The sequence below is a fragment of the Rattus norvegicus genome, chromosome 2 (genome assembly GCF_036323735.1).
Source record: "Rattus norvegicus strain BN/NHsdMcwi chromosome 2, GRCr8, whole genome shotgun sequence".
NCBI lineage: Eukaryota > Metazoa > Chordata > Mammalia > Rodentia > Muridae > Rattus > Rattus norvegicus.
Genome location: NC_086020.1, coordinates 250,148,264 through 250,161,784, shown reverse-complemented (window position 1 = coordinate 250,161,784; position 13,521 = coordinate 250,148,264). Strand labels below are relative to the sequence as shown.

Genomic DNA, 13,521 nt, shown 5'->3' with positions numbered 1-13,521 from the left:
TATTGCTTCCCGTTATATTCATATTTGATGTGAGGTTATGTTTGTGTGCTTTCATTCTCTTTGTTTTGTTGCCAAGACGATTAGTTTCTTGCTTCTTCTAGGGTATAGCTTGCCTCCTTATGTTGGGCTTTACCATTTATTATCCTTTGTAGTGCTGGATTTGTAGAAAGATATTGTGTAAATTTGGTTTTGTCATGGAATATCTTGGTTTCTCCATCAATGTTAATTGAGAGTTTTGCTGGATACAGTAATCTGGGCTGGCATTTGTGTTCTCTTAGGGTCTGTATAACATCAGTCCAGGATCTTCTGGCCTTCATAGTTTCTGGCGAGAAGTCTGGTGTGATTCTGATAGGTCTCCCTTTATATGTTACTTGACCTTTTTCCCTTACTGCTTTTAATATTCTTTCTTTATTTTGTGCGTTTGGTGTTTTGACAATTATGTGACGGGAGGTGTTTCTTTTCTGGTCCAATCTATTTGGAGTTCTGTAGGCTTCCTGTATGTCTATGGGTATCTCTTTTTTTAGGTTAGGGAAGTTTTCTTCTATGATTTTGTTGAAGATATTTACTGGTCCTTTGAGCTGGGAGTCTTCACTCTCTTCTATACCTATTATCCTTAGGTTTGATCTTCTCATTGAGTCCTGGATTTCCTGTATGTTTTGGACCAGTAGCTTTTTCCGCTTTACATTATCTTTGACAGTTGAGTCAATGATTTCTATGGAATCTTCTGCTCCTGAGATTCTCTCTTCCATCTCTTGTATTCTGTTGGTGAAGCTTGTATCTACAGCTCCTTGTCTCTTCTTTTGGTTTTCTATATCCAGGGTTGTTTCCATGTGTTCTTTCTTGATTGCTTCTATTTCCATTTTTAATTCCTTCAACTGTTTGATTGTGTTTTCCTGGAATTCTTTCAGGGATTTTTGCGATTCCTCTCTGTAGGCTTTTACTTGTTTATTAATGTTTTCCTGTGCTTCCCTAAGTGTGTTCAGGTCTTTCCTGAAGTCCTCCAGCATCATGATCAAATATGATTTTGAAACTAGATCTTGCTTTTCTGGTGTGTTTGGATATTCCATGTTTGTTTTGGTGGGAGAATTGGGCTCCGATGATGGCATGTAGTCTTGGTTTCTGTTGCTTGGGTTCCTGCGCTTGCCTCTCGCCATCAGATTATCTCTAGTGTTACTTTGTTCTGCTATTTCTGACAGTGGCTAGACTGTCCTATAAGCCTGTGTGTCAGGAGTGCTGTAGACCTGTTTTCCTCTCTTTCAGTCAGTTATGGGGACAGAGTGTTCTGCTTTCGGGCGTGTAGTTTTTCCTCTCTACAGGTCTTCAGCTGTTCCTGTGGGCCTGTGTCTTGAGTTCACCAGGCAGCTTTCTTGCAGCAGAAAATTTGGCCTTACCTGTGGTCCCGAGGCTCAGGTTTGCTCGTGGGGTGCTGTCCAGGGGCTCTCTGCAGCGGCAGCAACCAGGAAGACCTGTCCGCCGTTTCCGGGAGCTTCAGTGCACCAGGGTTCCAGATGGTCTTTGGCTTTTTCCTCTGGCGTCCGAGATGTGTGTGTAGAGAGCAGTCTCTTCTGGTTTCCCAGGCTTGTCTGCCTCTCTGAAGGTTCAGCTCTCCCTCCCACGGGATTTGGGTGCAGAGAACTGTTTATCCGGTCTGTTTCCTTCTGGTTCTGGTGGGGTCTTAGGCACAGGGGTCCTGCCGCTCCTGGGCCCTCCCCCACGGGAGCCCAGAGGCCTTATACAGTTTCCTCTTGGGCCAGGGATGTGGGCAGGGGTGAGCAGTGTTGGTGGTCTCTTCCGCTCTGCAGCCTCAGGAGTGCCCACCTGACCAGGCGGTTGGGTCTCTCTCTCACCGGGTCTGGGAGCAGAGAGCTGCTCTACATTTCAATTTTTATTCCCTTTCCCAGTGTCCAGGCCGACATCTTCCTAACACCTCCCCCTCCCCTTCTATCTGGGTATTCCCCTCCCCATCCTCTGCCCATTACCATCCTTCCCCAAGAATCCCATTCCCTGGGGGTCTAACCTTGGCAGGACCCAGGGCTTCCCCTGCCACTGGTGCCCTTACTAGGCTATTCATTGCTACCTATGAGGTCAGAGTCCAGGGTCAGTCCATGAATAGTCTTTAGGTAGTGGCTAAGTCCCGGGAAGCTCTGGTTGCTTGGCATTGTTGTACATATGGGGTCTCGAGCTCCTTCCATCTCTTCCAGTTCTTTCTCTGATTCCTTCAACGGGGGTCCTATTCTCAGTTCAGTGGTTTGCTGCTGGCATTCGCCTCTGTATTTGCTGTATTCTGGCTGTGTCTCTCAGGAGAGATCTACATCCGCTCCTGTCGGCCTTCACTTCTTTGCTTCATCCATCTTGTCTAATTGGATGGCTGTATATGTATGGGCCACATGTGGGGCAGGCTCTGAATGGGTGTTTCTTCAGCCTCTGCTCTAAACTTTACTCTCTATTCCCTCCCTTTTAAAGAAGGAGTGAAGCATTCACATTTTGGTGATCCATCTTGAGTTCCATGTGTTCCATGCATTTAGGTTAATTTGAGCATTTAGACTAATATCCACTTATGAATGAGTAAATACCATGTGTGTTTTACTCTGACTGGGTTACCTCACTCAGGATGATATTTTCAAGTTCCATCCATTTGCCTATGAATTTCATAAAGTCATTGTTTTGATAGCTGAGTAATATTCCATTGTGTAGATGTACCACATTTTCTGTATCCATTCCTCTGTTGAAGGGCATCTGGGTTCTTTCCAGCTTCTGAGATTTTCTTCGATTTCTTTCTTCAGAGGCTTGAAGTCTAATCATACAGACATTTCACTTGCTTGGTTAAAGTAACACCAAGGTATTTTATATTATTTGGGACTATTATGAAGGGCGTCGTTTCCATAATTTCTTTCTCGGCTTGTTTCTCTTTTGTGTAGAGGAAGGCTACTGATTTATTTGAGTTAATTTTATACCCACCCACTTTGCTGAAGTTGTTTATCAGGTTTAGTAGTTCTCTGGTGGAACTTCTGGGATCACTTAAATATCCAATAATATTGTCTGCAAATAGAGATATTTTGACTTCTTCCTTTCCAATTTGTATCCCTTTGATCTTCTTTTGTTGTCTGATTGCTCTGGCTAGGACTTTGAGAACTATATTACATAAGTAGGAAGAGAGTGGGCAGGCTTGCCTACTCTCTGATTTTAGTGGGATTGCTTCAAATTTCTCTCCGTTTATTTTAATATTAGCTACTGGTTTGCTGTATATGGCTTTTACTGTGTTTAGGCATGGGCCTTGAATTCCTGTTCTTTCCAGGACTTTTATCATAAAGGGATGTTGAATTTTGGTAAATGCTTTCTCAGCATCTAATGAAATGATCATGTGGTTTTTGTCTTTCAGTTTGTTTATATACTGGATTACGCTGATGGTTTTCCATATATTAAACCATCCCTGCATCCCTGGAATGAAGCCTACTTGATAATGATCGATGATGATTTTGATATGCTCTTGGATTCAGTTTGAAAAATTTTTTGAGTATCTTTACGTCGATATTCATAAGGGAAATTGGTCTGAAGATCTCTTTCTTTCTTGGGTCTTTGTGTGGTTTAGGTATAAGAGTAATTGTGGCTTCATAGAAGGAATTCGGTAGCACTCCCTCTGTTTCAATTTTGTGGAAGAGTTTGGATAGTATTGGTATGAGGTCTTCTATGAAGGTCTGATAGAATTCTGCACTGAACCCATCTGGTCCTGGGCTCTTTTTGGTTGGGAGACTTTTAATAACTGCTTTTAATGACTGATTTGAGTTATGGGGTTGTTAAATGGTTTATTTGTTCCTGATTTAACTTCCGTACCTGATGTCTGTCTAGGAAATTATCCAGTTCCTCCAAATTTTCAAGTTTTGTTGAATATAGGCTTCTGTAGTAGGATCTGATGATTTTTTGAATTTCCTCTGGCTCTGTATTTATGTCTCCCTTTTCATTTCTGATTTTGTTAATTTGGACACACTCTCTGTGTCCTCTGGTTAGTCTGGCTAAGGGTTTATCTATCTTGTTGATTTTATCAAAGAATCAGCTTTTGGTTCTGCTGATTCTTTGTATAGTCCTTTTTGTTTCTACTTGGTTGATTTCAGCTCTGAGTTTGATTATTTCCTGCCTGGATGTTTTGCTTCTTTTTGTTCTAGAGCTTTTAGGTGTGCTGTCAAGCTGCTGATATGTGCTCTCTCCTGCTTCTTTCTTCAGGTACTCAGAGCTATGAGTTTTCCTCTTAGCACATTTTTCATTGCATCCCTTAAGTTTGGGTACATTCTACCTTCATTTTCATTAAATTCTAAGAAATCTTAAATTTTTTCTTTATTTCTTCCTTGACCTGGTTATCATTAAGAAGAGCATTGTTTAACTTCCATGTATATGTGGGCATTCTTTCCTTCTTTTTTTCTTTTTTTTTCAGAGCTGGGGAATGAACCCAGGGCCTTGCACTTACTAGGTAAGAGCTCTATCACTGAGCTAAATCACTAACCCTCCTTATTGTTTTTGAACACCAGCTTTAGCCCATGGTGTTCTGATAGGAAGCATAGGATTATTTCTATCTTTCTGTATCTGTTGAGGCCTGTTTTATGACCGATTATATGGTCAATTTTGGAGAAAGTACCATGAGGTGGTAGAAGGTATATCCTTTTGTTTTAGGATGGAATGTTCTATAAATATCTGTTAAATCCATTTGGTTCGTGGCTTCTCTTAATCTGTCTATGTCTCTGTTTAATTTCTGTTTTCATGATCTGTCCATTGATGAGAGTGGGGTGTTGAAATCTCCTGCTATTATTGTGTGAGATGCAATGTGTGCTTTGAGCTTTAGTAAGGTTTCTTTTATATATGTAGGTGCCCTTGTATTTGGAGCATAGATATTAAGGATTGAGAGTTCATCTTGGTGGATTTTTCCTTTGATGAATATGAAGTGTCCTTCCTTATCTTTTTTGATGACTTTTGGTTGAAAATCAATTTTATTCAATATTAGAGTGGCTACTCCAGCTTGCTTCTTCAGACCATTTGCTTGGAAAGTTGTTTTCCAGCCTTGTACTGTGAGGTAGTGTCTGTCTTTTTCTCTGAAGTGTGTTTCCTGTAGGCAGCAAAATGTTGGGTCCTCATTACATATCCAGTTTGTTAATCTGTGTCTTTTTATTGGGGAATTGAGTCCATTGATGTTGAGAGATATTATGGAATAGTGATTGTTGCTTCCAGTTATATTCATGTTTGGATGTGAGATTATGTTTGTGTGCTTGTCTTCTCTTTGTTTTGTTACAAAACAAGTCGTTTCTTGCTTTTTCTAGGGTGTAGCTTTCCTCCTTGTGTTGGGCTTTACCATTTATTATCCTTTGTAGGGCTGGATTTGTAGAAAGATATTGTGTAAATTTGGTTTTGTCTTGGAATATCTTGGTTTCTCCATCTATGTTAATTGAGAGTTTTGCTGGATACAGTATCCTGGGCTGGCATTTGTGTTCTCTTAGGGTCCGTATGACATCTGTCCAGGATCTTCTGGCTTTCGTAATCTCTGGTGAGAAATCAGGTGTAATTCTGATAGGTCTGCCTTTATATGTTACTTGACCTTTTTCCCTTAGTGCTTTTCATATTCTTTCTTTGTTTTGTGCATTTGGTGTTTTGACTGTTATGTGACAGGAGGAGTTTCTTTCCTGGTCCAATCTATTTGGAGTTCTGTGGGCTTCTTGTATGTTTATGGGCATCTCTTTCTTTAGGTTAGGGAAGTTTTCTTCTATGATTTTGTTGAAGATATTTACTGGTCCTTTGAGTTGGGAGTCTTCACTCTCTTCTATACCTATTATCCTTAGCTTTGATCTTCTCATTGTGTCCTGGATTTCCTGTATGTTTTGGGCCAGTAGCTTTTTCCATTTTACATTATCCTTGATAGTTGTGTCAATAATTTCTATGGAATCTTCTGCTACTGGGATTCTCTCTTCCATCTCTTGTATTCTGTTGGTGATACTTGTATCTACGGCTCCTTGTCTCTTCCTTTGGTTTTCTATATCCAGGGTTGTCTCCCTTTGTGCTTTCTTTTTGCTTCTATTTCCATTTTTAATTCCTTCACCTGTTTGATTGTGCTTTCCTGTAATTCTTTTGGGGATTTTTGCATTGGCATATTTTATTTTTAATTTACCAAACTTTGTTCTGAACAAAAAGGAAAAGCTGTCCAGATTTAAACAGCTGTAGCAACCTTCCCTCTCCTCAGGAGAAGATAGTCCCTAAACACACAAAGCTGCTCTGAGTCTCTGCTCTCTCCTATTAGTGGGCAAAGAGATTGAGAATCTTCCCCAGCTAGGCCTAATACCTCTGCTGAAAATGTTCTCATGAAAACAGTAATTCTTCAACCTTAAATAAATATTTAACCAATGTATGAAGTGCTTACAGTCTACAATGTATGGTCTTAAGTAGAAAACAATGTTTGTTTGAGACTCCGAGATGTAAACCTGATAATAGAAGGCATGGGAAGTTTGAAGTACCAAAGAACCCATGTAACATGCACTTGAGAAACAAAAGGGACCCAAGAGAGGAAGCCATTTACCTGAACTTTGAGATGGATTGTGAAAACTGGCCTGCAAATATCTGAAGAGCAAGAGACCTTAAGCAAAATGAAATATTGTTTGGGAGAATAATGGCCATGTCTCTAGTTCTGTGTGAAGAGAACCTGCAGCTGAATCAGTATTTGTGTGTCATGACAGGGACTCTGAATCCTTTTTTCCTCTGACACAATACCAAGTCTATAAAGATGTTAAGCCATATCAACTCTAATTTCTTTCTTATCTTTTGTTGCTATTGTTTAAGTTTAGATCTAACAAATACATTGTATTTCACTTTAACAATGCATATGTAATCAGAAAATTGCTTGAACCTAAACACATCATTTGCTAAGCTTTATTCCATCTAAGACTGAACATTTCAAACAAATAAATAATTGCATCAATTAAATGAACATAATCTTCATCATCTTAATTGCTATTTATTCACTGTCACTATGTTTTGAGTTTTCCAAAACATCCTTCAGAGTTCTTCCTGGAGACAAGTCCTTAATACATAAGTTCTTCCGTATGTAGTTGGTATAATTAAGCACATCTTGAAAATTTCCTTCATCTTGAACACTTCTTTCATCTTTTCACCCCACATCTTAAGCATTTGATTGTAATATACATTAAATAAAAGTAACAGTAAAAGCATTTTGAATGCCATAAAATTCTCCAGCTCTATATAACTCTAATTCCACTTAGACTAGATTGTTCACAGTTCTATAGTAAGTGGTGTGTATGTGTGTGTTTGTGTGTGTGTGTGTGTGTGTGTGTGTGTGTGTGTAAAATCTGGACAATTTAATAATTTCCTAGAAATTAGCTTAATATAAACTATGTAAGGAAAGATTTTATATAAAATATTCAAATTAATATTTTAAAGTACTTTTGTATTTTCCCACATCAGCCATCAGTAGAACACATGCAGAAAGTCAAATACTTATGCAAAATAAATGTCTATAACTTCATTCACTCCACAAAAAGTACTCTTCAAAAATTTAATTATTACCAGTGCATAGGAATATGTTAGGCTCCATTTTGCTTGTTTGGTTTTTTCTTTATACATTGAAGGCATCAGCCATATTCACTCCTGCATGGAAACTGACCACTTCAAAGCAGACATTTTTATTTGAAGATCACCAGAAATTAGTAAATCTGTGTTTTTAGTAGTAAGAACAAAAAAGTCATTCAAATGGAATTATTGGAAGTTACTCTAATCTGTAAGAAACAAACTACATGATACTTTTCAAAAACTATGTTTTTATAATTTTCCAAATAAAGGAAGTACACTTTGTGACTATTATTCTGGTAGCAAAGCATTAGAGGGGAGTATTATTTTATGCATAGTCTTCTTGCAGGGAAGGTGTATCACTTGAAAAGTAAAGGTTCTGTCACACATTGAATTTGCACAGCCATGGCTCAAATGTTTGAGTGGTGTTTGGGGACTGACACTGATAGAAAGTGTAGCAACTGACAGCTAGGAATGCCTCTGAACATTCTGTTCTTGCTTACTGTGTTCATTTAGATGCATTTATTAATTTATAAGTACATTTAATTAAAATTGTTTAAATTTTCTTTTTTTTTAAGGAGCCCGCTACATGAAAAGAATGCAAGTCAAAGTGCCCACAGCCTAGAAGTCTTCAGAGACAGGAGTGACTAGCAAGTAGATATTGTGATACTTCCTATGCCTAAGTGTACAGGGTTCAGTCATGTTCTGGGGATTTGACTCTATGGTGTCCAAATATTCTTACAGCTTTAAAGAGATACTTAGGAATATTTGTGCTAAGCTCTACTACACCACAAAAAATAATAATAGTTAGGAAGAATAAAGGCCATCATGGGTTTCTGGAAACTCATTTTCTCTCAGTAATAATGAAATTATTTTTTAACATAAATGTGGGATTAAGTACTGTGTCTTCCCCCAGGCCTAACTTTTAAATTCCCAATTCAACACTTACTCAGTCATAAAAGGAGTAAATGAATCTCCCAATTTCTGGTGACATATACAACCAAGGCACAAGTGTATTAATTCCTATCATAAACCATTTGAGAAAAATTATTTTGTAATCATGCTTTTATTTTTGAAGCTTGCATTTCAAAACATCAAGGTATTGTGAAATAAAACCCAGGCAGAACAGTGCACATACCAGCACAGCCTGACATTTGCGAGAGAGATTCAATTGCAAAATCGTGCAATATGGGGATGAATAGATTAAAGGGGCACCTCCACAGAGAGAATAAGGTACACAAGATTAGGTGAATAGTAAGAGAATTTTTTGAAAACTTATTGACTTCATGTTAAAGTAGTCAAAGTTGATTCTTCTCATACTTATCCTGAAGATTATAATGCAACCAAATGTTCAAGCCAAAAGATCTTAGAAGTACATACATTAAATATTTTATTGCAAGTAGATTTGCAATTAGAAACTGTATGTCTTAATATTTCACATATATAGGAACATAAATACATTATCATTTCAAAGTAAAAATTAGTACCATAAGTTATTCAAAATAAGTGTAATATGTTATTAAGTACTTTTTAGTATTCATATCATTGTAACACATTTGCCAACAAAAATGTTTTAAAATTATGGTACTCACAATAAAATTTTTAGGTTGTGCATGAATGTTTATGTTTTAAAAATCTTGTAGTACAAGACAGTTCTGTGATAGAAACTATAGAAAATATGTAACTTGCATTTGAGTTGCTTAGCAATAGAGATTCCTAAAGAATTATACAACTCTAGAGAAGTATCTTCCTTTTCAATATCCTGTGAAATTTTTATGAATGAAAACTTATAGATGATAAACAAAAACATTTATACAGTTGAAATGAGACAATTTTAGAAGAAGCATACTTAGCAATCACTAAATAGAAATAAAACAAAACATGTATAATGTAAACTATTTGCCTTTAAGGCATTTACTTACACATTTAGAGATTTTTTATAATGGGTTGGCATGATTTACAATTGGAGAAGATGTGAAGAAATGCCTTCAAATTCCAGCTTATTTATACAGTTCACCTAAGCAACCTCCACACTTAAGGGAAGAGTGGTGAAAGTATGCTTGTAAATATTTTTGGGTACATATCAAGAAATAATTCACAAAGACCGTGATTTTTAGAAGGCATGAAGGAAACTAACAGCAGAATTGCTCTTTAAATAAAGAGAGACTAGTAGGTGAAGATGCGACTAGACTATTGGGGATATAGACGTAGGACCCAGGAAGTTGACACTTGAAAGAAATCAAATATAAATGGTAGGAGCCCAAACTAAAGAGGTGGTGACAGAGAAGGGAGGACATTAATTTGAAAGAAACCTTTTGTGCATGCAGTCACAGATACATGTATTCATATGAGCACCTGCTGTGCTGTGCCAGGGAAAACAGCGTTTCCTTACAGTCATCCATAACCTCTGACTCTTAATAATCTTCCCAAGATCAGTCCGAAAAATTCCCAGAATGGAGAGGGAAGGTGACCATGAAGTACCACCCTCTAGCTGAAGGCCTTGGCAATTGATGGCTGCTGAGAGAGGGGAAGTCATTTTTCTTTAAGGTTGTGACCTCTGGTAGGTTGACCATGCTCATCCTACCTCCCTCAGTGTAAGGCCACATATCAAGAAAGCATGGACAATATAAACTTGACTTGTTCAACAACAACAACAACAAAACACAAAGAGAGAAGACACAAACCTGGGTAGAAAGGGAAAGAATGGTACCTCTAAAGGAAGTTTAAGATGGCTCCTGAGAGGCTCAGTCAGAGCATGACAAATACAGAGGCAAATGCTAGCAGCAAACCATTGAACTGAGAACTGGGTCCCCACTGGAGGAATTAGAGAAAGAATTGAAGGAGCTGAAGGGGCTTGCAACCCCATAAGAACAACAATACCAACCAACCAGAGCTCCCAGGGACTAAACCACCATCCAAAGAATACACATGGACAGACCCACGGCTCCAGCTGCATATGTAGCAGAGGATGGCCTTGTTGGGCACCAATAGGAGGAGAAGCCCTTGGTCTTGCCAAGGCTGGACCCCCCAGTGTAGGAAATGTCAGGGTGGGAAGTGGGAGTGGTAGGAGAGGGGGAAACACCCTCATGGAAGAAGGGAGGATAGGATAGGGGCTTATGGGTGGGAAACCTGGAAAGAGAATAACATTTGAAATATAAATTTAAAAAATCCAATAAATAAAAAGAATATACTATATGAAATTTGCAAAGAACTAATATTAGTGGCGATGGCACATGCACACTCCATTTTTACAATAACTTTGGATGGATAAGCTGTGACTTAGAACATTGAAAAAAAAGGGAAGGGAGCAGCTAACTTCCAGTGGAAGTTGTTGCCATGGCAACTGTGTTTAACAAGATGAAGTCTCCTGCCTCTAAACTCAGTAAGCTTGGAATCAGGCCCATTGGCTGAATTACCCAGATAGAGATTGTGTTTAAAGCCACAAGAACATCCGGGCAAAAGTTGTATTACAAAGTAAAAGGTGAACATTACCCAGGTCAGCTATGAGGCTCAAGATTCAATCATCTGTTTGAAGGAAGTGAACCATAAAATAAAAGTAAACTGAAAACAAGGAAGTAGCATAGAAGTTACTGGTGTTCAAAGCTGCCGAAAGTTCTTGGGTAGGGTGACTGCCAGAAAAAGACTCAAGCCTTGTAATTAATAGCTGAGAGTGGTATCTAAGCCAATCAACATTGGGATTGATTGGTCAATGAATCCAATACAGCACCTTTGTGCTTTGGCTTCTTCTTGTAGAGAACAATGGAGAGTTTTCAGATTTACCATGAGACCATCCAGTTTTAAATTCACATTATCTTATTTGTGGAATATCATTTTTAAATCTTCTAAAACTTTCCATAATTTGAACAGCTGATTCAGTTTGATCCATTAGCTAAGGAAATCACATTGTGTTCTAAGTACATATATGATTATTTTATGTGTGTATTAATGGAAAAATATGTTGATTTTATAACTCATCTGTAATGGGAGTGTAATGAGGAGTAATTTTCAAAAAGTCTTGTGTCATGTTGATGTAGAATCCTTGAATGTTTATGAGGATGGTATACAAGGACACATTATATACAGTGGTAGTAAAGCTGGGTCATGTGGAAGTTCTATTTTTTGAAATTTTTAGAAACCTACATTCTGATTCCCATAGCTGACAGACTAGTGTACATTTCCAGCAAAATTGTAGGAGGGTTGCTATTCCCCTCCTTTCTCTCATAGCCATTCTGAGATGAGATGAGATAGTAATGAATCTCGATGTGTTTTTTAATCTGTGCTTTTTTGGATAAAGTTATTTAATATCGTTTATGTGTTACTGGCCATTTGAACGTCCTCCTCTGAGAGCTGTCCACCTGTCCGTTTCATTGTCCCATTTGAGATGGGGTTGTTTAGGTTTGGAGTGTCTGGTTGTGTTCACTATGTATTCTAGGTGTTCATCATCTGTCAGACACAGGGTTGGCAATGACTTTCTCCCACTCACCAAGCTTCTCTTTGCTCGGTTGTTCCCTTAGAAATGAAGAAGCTGTTTAGTTCCATGTGATCTCATCGGTCACCTCTTGTCACCATTTCCTGACTACAGAGTCTTTTGCAGGTTATCCTTGCTATGCCTATATCTTGAAAGATTTTTCTACATTTTCCTCTAACAGTTTCAGAGTTTCAGGTGAGACCTTAGATTAATTTTTGTTTATTTTTAAATTAACCTTTATACAGGGTGAGAGATGGAAAGAGAAATCCACTCATGTATGAATAGACACTTATCTTCCCCACGCCATTGTTAATGTCTTTTTCTGATGTTTGGTTTTAGATTTATTCCTTGGTCTCTAAATCTGTTTTGTGACATTGCCACCCACCCTGTTCTTTGCTCCCTTGGCTCTGTAGTCAAATCAGATACCAGGATTCCTGGCACAGAGTTCTTTTTACTGAAGATGGCTTTGGTTGTGTGGGGTCTTTTAATCTTCCCTACACATTTTAAAAGGTAAATTCTGGGAAAACTTCCTTGGAATTTTGATAAGGATTGTATGGAATCTGTAGAACACATTTGGCAATATAGTTACATAATTTAACTGTATTAATTCTACAAATTCATAATAATGAGGTGTCTTTCTATCCTCTGCTGTCTTCTTACATTTTTTTACTTCAGTGCTTTAAAACTGTAGAAGTCTTTCACTCACTTGGTTAGGTTTATTTCTAAGTGCTTTTGAAGCTATGTGAATAATATTGACTTCTCAACTCATTTCTCAGTGTGTTCATTATTGGTATATAAAAAACTAATTTTTATATATTAATTTTGTTTCTAATAACTTTGTGCGGTGTTTGCCATTGCTAATATTTACTGATTTCACCGCTCATGATATTCATGCCCAATGTCATATTGTCTCCATCAGGGTGATTTGGTCCTTCAAATTTCTATTTATGCACATTTATTTCTTTTCCTTGGTTCACTTTTATAGTGAAAACTTAAAGCACTGTTTTGAAGAAGTATGGAGAAAATAAACACTATTATTCCATTCCTAATTTTAATGGTAACACCTTGAGTTTTTCCTTATTTAGTAAAATACTAGCTATTTGTCACACATATATTTTATTATATTAAGATACATTCCTTCTGGTCCTCATATCTTTGGGTCATTTATCATAAAGGGATGTTGAATTTTGACATAGACTTCCCTGTGTCTTTTGAAATGATCGTGTGATTTCTGTGCATAAGTCTAATAATATGATACATATACATTGATATAGTGATTTGTGTATTTGCATTCATGGAATAAGGCCTTCTTTGTAATAGTGAATGGGTTCTATTTTGTTTTTGTTTGTTTTGCAAATACATAGTGAAACCAGATTTGCATGCATTTTTAAGAATTATTGCTCAGTATTCATTAGAGGCATTGGTTTACTATTTTTGGTTGTGTTCTTATCTGCTTTGATATCAGGCTAGTACTGGCTTCAAAACTGAGTTGATAACAT

At 37.6% G+C, this 13,521-nt stretch overlaps 1 protein-coding gene across 13 annotated transcripts in view; it reads left to right on the top strand.

The window, feature by feature from the left end:
- Lrrc7 (leucine rich repeat containing 7) overlaps positions 1-13,521 on the top strand; it is a 501,827-nt gene that overhangs the window by 132,483 nt on the left and 355,823 nt on the right. For 2 of the 13 annotated variants that reach the window (NM_057142.2, NM_001393674.1), the window contains exon 3: positions 8,133-8,208. The exons of the other annotated variants lie outside the window; for them this stretch is intronic. In NM_057142.2, coding sequence (NP_476483.1) covers position 8,208 — 1 coding nt within the window. In that variant the 5' untranslated portion in view covers positions 8,133-8,207. The remainder of the gene's footprint in view (positions 1-8,132; positions 8,209-13,521) is intronic. 13 annotated transcript variants of the gene reach the window in all.